The sequence below is a fragment of the Carex rostrata genome, chromosome 12, assembly GCF_964058835.1.
Source record: "Carex rostrata chromosome 12, lpCarRost1.2, whole genome shotgun sequence".
In the NCBI taxonomy this organism is placed as follows: domain Eukaryota; kingdom Viridiplantae; phylum Streptophyta; class Magnoliopsida; order Poales; family Cyperaceae; genus Carex; species Carex rostrata.
Window position 1 is genome coordinate 5,775,286 of NC_135929.1, and position 11,551 is coordinate 5,786,836.

At 32.3% G+C, this 11,551-nt stretch overlaps 1 protein-coding gene across 1 annotated transcript; it reads left to right on the plus strand.

The window, feature by feature from the left end:
- The first annotated feature begins 5,296 nt into the window (after positions 1-5,296).
- Positions 5,297-11,209, plus strand: LOC144563719 (long chain acyl-CoA synthetase 4-like). The gene is made up of 19 exons (XM_078313212.1): positions 5,297-5,479; positions 5,818-5,881; positions 6,238-6,327; positions 6,432-6,488; positions 6,727-6,775; positions 6,905-6,981; positions 7,078-7,117; positions 7,203-7,297; positions 7,447-7,614; positions 7,747-7,857; positions 8,123-8,210; positions 8,707-8,773; positions 8,869-8,944; positions 9,045-9,162; positions 9,649-9,894; positions 10,088-10,227; positions 10,419-10,601; positions 10,759-10,878; positions 11,063-11,209. The coding sequence occupies exons 1-19, from the start codon at positions 5,337-5,339 to the stop codon at positions 11,096-11,098; spliced, it is 1,968 nt and encodes a 655-aa protein (XP_078169338.1). The 5' UTR covers positions 5,297-5,336; the 3' UTR covers positions 11,099-11,209.
- Positions 11,210-11,551: the final 342 nt, after the last annotated feature.

Here is an 11,551-nt window from a genome sequence, read left to right on the forward strand (position 1 = left end):
ATCCTGTTTAGGTGTGTCCGGAACACATGTTGTGTCGTGTTGTGGACGTGCTGTGTTTCAGACGTGTGTTGTGTTTTGATGTGTTCGGAATATGACACGACTCGTCCGAAACACGGCACACGTGGTGTGTGACGTCTATCGTATTTAGACTTGTCCGAAACACGCATCGTACCACACCGATGCGTTAAAATTTATAGAAATAACGTGCCATATGTCGCATTGTATAGTATCAAAAATAAACACAATACATTTAACAACAAAACACAATTTGATAAGTCGTGTTTCAACGTGTCTACATCATTAACAAACAATTAAAATTATAAATTATTAAAAATTTAATTTAACCAACTAAAAACTAAAAATCAACACATCATTACTAAATTCACTAAGTTTGTAATCAACATATCATTACTACAAATTTTGCTAACATGCAATTAATTTCTTTTTTCTTTTCTATATTTGTCTGACGTCCTTCTCCATCTTTTTTTTTTTAGATTTTTTTTCATTATGGACGCCATAGACTTGGACGTCCCTAGTGAACGCTATACTTTCCGGTTGTTTTCTAATTTAAAAAAATATTTGATCTCATTTTTAATTATTACTTGTTCTGATTTTCTACCAATAAAAATTTCGGTGGCTAACCCCCGCTATATATGGTTCAAGAGACTTGTATATTTCATTAATAAAAATTTATTCTTTCTCCTTTAATAAATCATATATTTAATTAAAAGAACAAATATACTTCGTTTCAAAATATATCTTGTAGAATATTATTTATGATTCCGCGCAATTGTTGAATTAAATAATGAATATTCCGGAATAGCTTCAAAGGCTATAGAAAGGAATAAATTAAGAAGTCAAAACCTTTAATTAATTTTGTACTAACAAAGTCAGCTTGTGTGTGTTTATTATATATATATGGTCTAATCCTAACAAGTGACAACTTGGGATCAATAATCCTTGCTTAATACAATTTTATTTATTAAGAGGTTTGAATTTTCAGGTGCAATTCTTTTGGACCTATATTTAATGGGACGTGATATGAGTACCCGCACTCTCATCCCTCCATTACCCTCCAATTTTATTTGTTCAATCTCATCCACATTTCTCATGATCTATAAGGAATTTTGCGAATCTAAAACCACAAACGTCTTCTACGCAATTTTATCTTTCAAATGAGATCCATGATGACATACTTTCGAGCTCGTCATCACACAAGTATTTATACCTCGTCATTTAAGTATTTATACCAAGTATTTTTCACATATGACACTGCTGACATTTAAAAGTATTAATATCAAGTATTACAAGTATTTATACCTATGCAAGTAAGTATTTATACCTAAGTGGTCAACTATTTTTGTTAGAGAAAGGTTGACGCAGGGACGATTAGGGAAATGTGATGCGGAGATGTGGGGTCTACGATTAGGGATAAAATACTTACAAGTATAGGTATAAATATTTGCACGATGAGGTATAAATACTTGCACAATGATGTATAAATACTTGTGTGATGATGAATTCGAAAGTACGTCATTATGGATCTCATTTAAAAGATAAAATTGCATAGAATATGTTCATGGTTTTAGATTCGCAAAATTCCTCATAGAACGTGAGAAATGTGGAAGATATTGAAAAAAAAAATTCACCTCTAAAAACGTGTATGATTCTTCTCTCATGTAATTTGAGTGGTCCATCTATATAGTTATATCAAGTTAGATATGTAAGTATTAATATCTTAATTTGCAAGTATTAATTTATTATCTTCCAAGTATTTATACCCATAAATTTAATTAAACTTGGAAGATCACAGTGTTGTGAATAAATTTAATTAAACTAATTAGTTAAGTTAGTTTATGGGAAGTTAAAATCTGTTTAAGAGATGGGGGTACAATGCGGGTACTCGAGTGTGGGGATTGAAATAATTATTCATATTTAATTACCACATACACTAATCTCATAAATTAAATTAATTAGTCCTGTCGCCTCAAAATCAAAGCTACAAAAATGATTAATCAACAAGCGCAGTTGGTCAGTAAGCAATTAATACCAGATAAATATATTTAATTTTTAATTACAATGAAAGCACAAGCAACGTACAACTCCTTTTTTCTTTAATATAATATGAAATCCATATGACTTAATGAAATTTCTTATAATTAATATTCCAGAGGTTAAGTATCATATTGGAGTTTATCAATATTATATTAATTAGTTCCAAGCAAAAACAAGGTTTGGTTATCTGGTGTATATAATAATTGTGTTTGAAAATTACACAAATATAAATTGTGCTAATTAAGTAATAAAATATATAGTAGATGAAAGGCTTCAATTGTGCTTTTAATTCAACACAACTGTGATATTTGCTTAGAAATAGAAGAATATACACACACACACCACATTTATTATCTACAGTGTATCAAATTAATCAACAAACAAATCAAACTAGTTCCGTCATATTTTTTCAAACTATTTGAGTCATATTTAATTGATTGCAATCCTTAAAATACCAACTTCTAAAAATAAGAAATGTCACCAACTTTTGGTGCTTGATAATAATGGCGAAAAATTTATGGGTTCTATTCATTCTTGAACCTTCTTGAAAGAAAAATAAATAAATTGTACTTATAATTAGAATCCAATTTGAAATTTAATGCATTCATCTGTATTGAGATGAAAAATGCAAGTTTGCCTTTTGTTAATATTTCTGCCTAAAAGTAATTAAATTTATGATATGCATTATGTAGCTTTCTGATGAAGGAGAAGTTGTACTTTTTGCTTGGTCTACATTTGTTATTTAAATCAATTCATATTCATTGTTCCGACATGTAAATTACATGCAAACAAGAGATGACATGTCATTTTCTTTATTACAATATTTAAGAGTTAGGCTGGGTGCTATGGATAGCATAGTGGCCTCCCGTGCTACGGCTCAATATTCAAGTTTTCAAAATCCAAACGGTCGATCCGAACCGTTCATCTTATTCTCCATATTAATATCTGCTTGGAGACCAAATTTTATAATTTTCTGAATTTTTTTACTATTTATTAAGCCACTTTGAAAATCGCTAATCCAACGGTTTTACTGTTTTGTGCAGCCACCGTTGGATCAACAATTTTGTAAAATACTTAATAAATAGTAAAAAAATTCAGAAAAATGTAAAATTTGGTCTCCAAGCAGATATTAATATGGAGAATAAGATGAACGGTTCGGATCGACCGTTTGGATTTTGAAAACTCAAATATTGAGCCGTAGCATAGAGGCCTCTATGCTATCCATAGCACCCCAGCCTAACTCCAATATTTAATACATTACTTATATGAGGAGGGTTCAAATGCCTCCATGTTTTTGTGCCTCCATCATGCCTCCATCTCTCTTCATCATTTTCAAAGTTCAAACAGTGGATCCGAACCGCTCAACTTAACCTCCATACTAAAATATGTTTGGAGACCAAATTTTATATTTTTAGGAATTTTTTTACTATTTTTTTAGATAGGTAAAAAAATACTGTTTTTAGATGGTTCAGATTTACTAATTTTGTACCTATCTAAGAAAATAGTAAAAAAATTCCTAAAAATATAAAATTTGGTCTCCAAACATATTTTAGTATGGAGGTTAGGTTGAGCGGTTCGGATCGACTGTTTGAACTTTAAAAATGATGGAGAGAGATGGAGGCATGATGGAGGCACAAAAACATGGAGGCATTTGAACCCTCCTCTACTTATATAATGCAATAGTACTAGTCACGTTTTGTAAAACAAAATTTTACAAGAGTAGCTCCTCGGATTTATCAAATTAATTTTGGATAACGTGAGAAGTTTATTTTATTTTATTTTTTTTAGGACAAGTGAGAGGTTGATTTTGCTACCCAAATTCGAGATTTCCGATATAGTTAACAGTAGACTATACTGTCAAGAAAATCATTTTATATACTTGTGATATTTCTGCTTGGAACACATTTTATTTGACAATTCGCCAAATGTTAAATAATATTGGATACGCTGTACTTGAAACTGGACCGGATCCAGAACTAGATCCGTTTCGGTTCTGACACAAGATCAAATCTGTATTGGTATTTTGAAGAATTAATGAATGTTACTTTTGCATCTGATTTTTTATTATTTCACGTTATTTAAAATAAAATGTAATTTTTAATGTATAATAACCTACTGGATTTTTGGGTTATCAGTTATAACTATTTTAAAAAATTAGTGATTGAACTGATTTCCACCAATTCGACTTGTAAATCATTGATCTGAATTCTTACTTAGGTCGACGTCTGGTTCGATCTGATTCTGATAAGATATATTATTTTGTGGCAATGTATCGTCGTTAATTTTACAATTTAATGATTCCATCACTTAATGGGATTAGTAAGAGAATATTAATTATGAAATTTGGTCAAAATCCTAAATCCATTATTTCCCTAGCTGAAATGTTGATCTCATTTATTAATTCTTGACCAGTAACCAAAATAACTGAGCATTTGCTGCGTCATCAAATAATTAAGAGAATATATATTTTTTTAGGGTGAGTTGGCAACTGCTATCTCACAGTTTTCATTGATAAAAAAAGTATTTACAAAGAAGATAATATTTTGTTTAAAATTGCCTTTCATTTAATTAAAAAAAGTGAGCTACTCCCTCTTTACGTTACTAGTTGTTTATTCATTTTTTTATAGTAATTTTTTTTATATATACAAAAAATTGTTCAAATTAAAAATATATATTGAGCTTATATGTGTTCTTTACTATATAATATATATTAAACATAACACATTAAATTTGACTCAGTTTTCATGTCATTCAATTTTCTATCAAAAAACTAAATTAAATGTTTTAACAGTGAGATTTTCACACTTTTGAGGAAAAGATATGTCATGAGATCCGCTACTTGTCAGATATGTCAAAATCTATTTTATTATAATATTAACAAATATGAAGTTTTGACTAACATAAAACTATGTTTTGTATAAATTGAATTGTAAATGAAAATTTTATCATCTACATGAAGCTCAAAAATAGAACTATCATTCGCATAAGTTCAAATTAAAATGAATTGTGAATGATATATACTTGCCTTTTTGACTAACATATAGCTATTCAAATTAAAATGCATATTTTAAGCAGTTTTCTATGTATTATTTGGTTCCTCTTCACAGGGTCACATATTAGTATCCGCCACAGAAGATCCGAAGTCTTCATCATACCACCAGTATAAAAACTGAACAGCTTAGAGGTCTCCTTGTACCTCTCGCTTACTGAGTTCCTTGAATTTGAACTCTTCTTCAAACAAGAGACAAAGAGAAGAAAAAAAAGAAAAAGAAAAGAGAATCATGAAGTACTTGGTGGAAGCAAAGGAAGGGAGTGAAGGGCTCAATGGGCCCCCCTCGGTAGGACCCGCTTATCGGAGTGTCTTTGCCAAGGATGGCTACTCGTCTCTGATCCCTGACCTCGATTCTTGCTGGGATGCTTTCAGGTATTAATGTTGGAAATGTTCAAATAAAATTAATTAAGCACACATGATCTGAGAGGAAAAGTAAAAGATAAAGCAAATTCTCGGATTTTGAGGTGATGAGGTTCTTGATCAAAGCACATAAAATACGATCATATATATTACCTTAATTTAGAGAAGTATTCGTCCTGCATGACCATTTAGAATTGGCCAGGCTTCCTCGAAGGCGTTTAGTAAACAATGATTCGAGCCTTCAAGGCTTCAACGATATTAAACACATGATTTCTTTAACATTGGCAATTTTGTGTAATAATGCATTTCTCTATACTATTTCTTATTTATGTATGATTCACATGTTGTAGGCATGCTGTTGAGAAGTATCCGAATAACAGAATGCTTGGCCTTCGTGAAGTTGTAGATGGCAAGGTTTGCACAAATATTTTATTCATAAATTTTATATCTAGTAGAGAGAATAGTCGATAATTAAGTACTATGTAAATTTACATATAGAAGAGGAGTGTTCTTAATTTAAAAAAAAAAAATCTAGGGAAAGCAGAGGTGTTTTGACGCTTTTAGAAATAATTTATGAGAAGTGTGGTGCCACCATATGTTATAGGTGTATTTCACATCTTTTACTCAAGGTGAGATTTGTTTGTCAAGGTGGTCATGTGGGATAGAAGCAAAAAGAAGAAGAAGAAAACATTAATTGCTATTTGATTTTATCATGGCAAGAAAAAGAAGAGGAGAAAATTAACATAGTAACTGGTCTTATATTTTTGTAGCCTGGAGAATACATCTGGCAGACTTATAAGGAAGTATATGAAATTGTGATCAAGGTTGGTTCTGCCATTAGGAGCCTTGGCATTGAGAAGGTAAAAACAAATTATCAATTTTACTTTTGGAATTGATGTTCTTTAACAGATCCATTAAAATATATTTCCGAATTACGAATTTATCCTTATATTATTCCTCTCAGGGAATTCGTTGCGGCATTTATGGAGCGAATTGTCCTGAGTGGATCATGAGCTTGGAGGTATGTGTTGGTGCATGTCTAAATTAATTAATCAAGCTAAGAATTTCTTTAGCACCACTATGACTTTTAATATACCAAGTATTTAAATTGAATTGTGTTTGTTTGGGATTTATTATTATGCTGGTTCCAATGAGGCAAGGTACTGTACCTGTTCTATGCGGAGATAATATTTCTAAACACAAGTACGAAATGAGTGATATGGAAACCTTAACTGATACCATTTTCCTGTTTTTTTTATGCTTGCAATGCTCATGGGCTTTGTTGTGTTCCCTTGTACGATACTCTCGGTTAGTATCTTCATTATCATAATTAACATCTTTCTCTGTTTTTTTGCAGAGAAGTATTTTTATTTGTCCATGTTTTACTTCCAAATCCGTATTGTATATATAATATTTTTCTTTTTGGGTTGTTACTAGGTGCCAGTGCAGTAGAGTTCATTATTTGTCATGCTGAAGTTCAGATTGCATTTGTCGACGAAAGAAAAATAGCAGAGGTATTCCCAAATTTCAAAAAAAATTTGACAAGTACCTGTCCTATTTACTAGCGCTTTTAGATCAATATTATTTTTTTTTTCTTGTATTATTTACAGTTGCTCAAGACCTTCCCGGCCTCAGCCAAATTCCTGAAAGGTACTGTTTTTTCGAGGTGTAAAATTTGATCCTTCCATGCAGATTTCTTGTTCTTACTTCTTATTTATTCCCGATTTGTATCCAGTTATTGTTAGCTTTGGCAATGTAACTCCTGAACAAAGAGAAGAGGCCGAAAAGAATGGCATATCGATCTACCAGTGGAACAATTTCTTGTTACTGGTATGGCCTATTATGTAATTGCAATTTTTTTGTACCTTACCATCCAAGGTAGTTTAGAAATTATTGCCATTTCTCCCCCAATTTGTTCTTATATGTAAAATTTGCGCTCAATCTTGCTACTAATGTATTTGTCGAATTCTAATCTGTAGGGTCAGGATAAACATTATGATCTCCCTGTAAAGGAGAAAAAAGACATATGCACCATTATGTACACTAGTGGTTCGACCGGGGAACCCAAAGGAGTCATGATTTCTAACCATGGCATTCTTTCTATGATGGCTGGTATGATGCGGATGCTTGAATGTTCATACTTCCCGGTTAGTACTAGACTATTGGTCTTTATTATTCCTTATTTATTAAGTATAAACTTCACAAAAATAAAACCAGAAGGTGTTATATATTCATGAAATCCTAAAGAGGACTTTTGAATTTCTTCAATTGGTATGCAGATTGATGACACTGATGTGTACATGTCGTATCTGCCACTTGCACATATGCTTGATCGGGCGCTTGAAGAGCTATTCATTTTTAACGGCGCATCTATTGGCTTCTGGCGAGGGGTATGTTTTTTGTGAAAAATGCCCACATCTCAGTTTTCAGAATTATAACAGTACCCAGCATGAGACTATTTGTACAGGCAAATTGGCATATTGAGAGAAAAGTTTTATGTATCTATGAATTTTCTCGGTACATCATGCTGTTAATTCATAATATGATTTTTTACATGTTTAATAGGTTCACAGTATTTAATCAGTCTATTACTAACAATTCCAAATTTAATCTAAATAAATAGCAACTTATTTATATAATGGCTTTGCATTACAGGATGTGAAAGGACTAATTGATGACATGGGCATGCTGAAACCCACATTTTTCTGTGCGGTACCTCGTGTTTTGGAACGTATCTATGCAGGTGCAATCAAGTTTCTCTGTAAAAAAAATAAATAAATAAATAAATAAATAAAAAAATAAAATAAAATAAAGGAATATGATTTTATGAAAAGAGAGAAATTATTTACAGCTCCTCTGTCCTTGTATTGTAAATAGCTACAAGATTAAATCGCTATTCTATATATCATACGATTACAAATATAAATATATATGGTAAAGGAGGACAGTAATCTCCCTGCCCCTCCTATCCGAGCTTCCTAACAATTAGCACACCAATTGCGGATCTCCTATCGTCTATCATGAACAAGGATAATGATACTCTTTTGTATCCCTGTGAATATGCGCCTGTTCCTTTCTCGCCAAAGCACTCAACATCCTGCTACCCAAACAATGTCCCTGAAATTCTGTAGTTGTGGCAAGGCCCGTGCTCTGTCCTTCCACCAAATATGAATATGATTTATGCACTTCTTTTTTGCTTTCTGAATTTTGGACATTTTACAAATTCATCTTTCATGCAGGCTTACAAGCGAAGATTAATGCTGCTGGTTTTCTGACAAAGGCTTTGTTTAATATTGGATATAACTTGTGAGTATTCGTCTGCTTTTTAACAGTTGACTTCAATTTAATTCTTTTTTCAGCTTTTGTAGTAATTTAATTTTTTCTTTCCCTTATTTTAACAGCAAGAAAGGAAATATATTTTGGGGAAGAAAGCAAGAGGAAGCAGGGTTTATATTTGATAAGCTTGTCTTTTCTTCGGTAACTTTAATAAACTACAATTTTTTCCTATCAATTTACCAAAGTCCACAGACATCACTTTGATATTTTCTAATTTCATATATCTTTTTTCCCGCTTCAGGTTAAAAAGATGTTGGGCGGGAGAGTTAAAGTGATTTGGTCAGGAGGGGCCCCACTTGCTAAGCACATAGAAGAGTTCTTGCGCATTGTATCATGTGCCCATGTTCTTCAAGGCTATGGTACTATGCTCGATACCACTATACCAGATTACTGTTAAAGTCTAGTAACAGTATAATATAAATTACAGTTTGAGTGTTTGACCACCTTTTGAACCTCTCAAGTTTTTTAGTTTTATCTTTGTTTAAATTTATCTACACTTATGATCCAATCAGAGAAAGAGATGGGTAATTTGATTCTTCTTAATTGCATATTGACTACTAATAGTAACCAACGAGGGACGGATTCATTACGTATGAATGGGGTCAATTGATCTCATTAATTTAAAAAAAAATTGTGTCTACATATGATTTTCTATATAGTTTACATTAGTAAAATGCTATAGGTACTGTAAGATTGACCCCCATATCTAGTACGGAAATTTTATATGATTGGCCCCCGTTGTTTGAAAGTTTAGCATTGCCCCTGTAACCAACCATGGCCGAAGCACACAGTTTAATCAATTGAATGGTTAATTTCTCACTTATCTTTCCTCTTTCTAAATAAAGGTTTAACAGAGACATGTGGACCAACAATAGTGGGCCTGCCAAATGAGATATCAATGCTTGGGACAGTAGGGCCACCGCTGCCAATTATCGATGTGCGGTTCGAGTCAGTGCCCGAGATGGGCTATGACGCCTTCGGCTATCCTCCTCGTGGGGAGATATGCATCCGTGGTGAAACTGTCTTCTCGGGTTACTACAAGCGGGAAGACCTCACCAAGGAGGTTCTCATTGACGGGTGGTTTTACACTGGTAAAAATACCCGTTTAACAAAAACACTTCTTTCAAGTCAGATATTAATTTGTCTGTGGTGGGGCTGATAAAACCAAATGGACCATGTTTCATAGATTAGAGGACTGAGCTTTTACCTTAGCCAATTTCTACAAGTTAGTTGGTGCATGTTTGGTCCGGGTCTGACTTGTCAGCATATTTTGTTATTTTTCAGGAGATATTGGTGAATGGCAACTTGACGGGGCTCTGAAAATCATCGACAGAAGGAAAAACATATTCAAATTGTCGCAAGGAGAGTATGTTGCGGTCGAGCATTTGGAGAACATTTACAGCCACCTTCCTTGTATAGATTCTGTATGTCTTCCCATTTGCACTTATCTCCCTGAAATCAGACAGTTAAAATTTAGGATAAGATCTCACTAAAAATTGGATGTCATTTAAATGTTTCTTTGATACAAAGGTAAACAATATCATATTTTTCTTTCTGATTTTTGGGAAACTAACCTCATTTCTTGATGTTCCTCTTTTTTGTCTTCTTTTTGAAGATTTGGGTTTATGGAAATAGCTTCGAGTCTTTCCTTGTTGCGGTGATCAATCCAAACAGAAAAGTCATAGAAAATTGGGCGTCCTCGAATGGAATTAGTGCTGATTTTGAGGCTCTTTGTGAAGATCAGAAAGTAAAAGAGTATATGCTGGGTGAAATAAGTAGATTTGCCAAAGAAAAGAAGGTATTTCCAAAGCCTTAATTCTGTATCATCTGGTATATATGATGACCAATATAAGAAATTTATCAACTGGACTCTGAAATATCAATGTTAAAAAATTACCTTAGTTTAACCTTTCATTTGGTTTTACTTCTTTTTTAATTTTGATGTTGTCTGGCAGCTGAAAGGATTTGAGGTTGTGAGAGCGGTACATCTTGAAGCGGTACCATTTGATGTGGAGCGTGATCTTCTTACACCAACATACAAAAAGAAACGGGCTCCACTTCTGAAATATTATCAGGTAAACAATAATGTATAAAACAAAACAAATTGGTGCTGAGATACATCATTGTCTTTGCACAAAACATCTTAGGTAAGAGATGAAATATCAAATTAGTTATATATCTCCATCAAGAAAAAAAAATAACAAAGTAAGAAATAAGGAATTGCTTAACATAGAATACATGCATGCATTTTTGTTTCAGGGTGTCATTGACGGGCTATACCAAAGTAAAAAATAAGGACATGATGAGACATTATAATATACCTTCAATATTATGATTATACAATCATTGGGCATTACCAAGATGATAAAGCAAGAATTAATTACGCTGAATTGAGCAATTATTTCTATTATTTGGAGTAAATATATTAATTTGCTTCTAGATTGTATTAGGCCAGTACCAATAATGTAAAACTTTCATCATAAGTATGATGGATGTATATTTAATTGCCAGCAATATCATGGCAATGTTGATCATTATTGTTACCTATTGTTATTAGTATCTCTTTTTAGGCTTAGAAGCACATATGTTTTTAGCTCAATAGTGAACTGGTATATTGAATCATTGATTTGTAAAGTATCTGATTCAAATAAAAAACAGACGAGAAACGAAAAATCAATTGATTTTCATGAAAAGACTTATTCTAGCGTCAAAACAACATTTATTGTTTATTAGATATAAAAATTGATC

Coding starts and splice junctions, on each gene's coding strand:
- LOC144563719 (XM_078313212.1), top strand. CDS start 5,337: ATGAAGTACTTGGTGGAAGCAAAGGAAGGGAGTGAAGGGCTCAATGGG. Junction 8,945..9,044: donor ATAAGCTTGTCTTTTCTTCG/GTAACTTTAATA, acceptor TTCCCGCTTCAG/GTTAAAAAGATGTTGGGCGG. Junction 9,895..10,087: donor TGACGGGTGGTTTTACACTG/GTAAAAATACCC, acceptor GTTATTTTTCAG/GAGATATTGGTGAATGGCAA.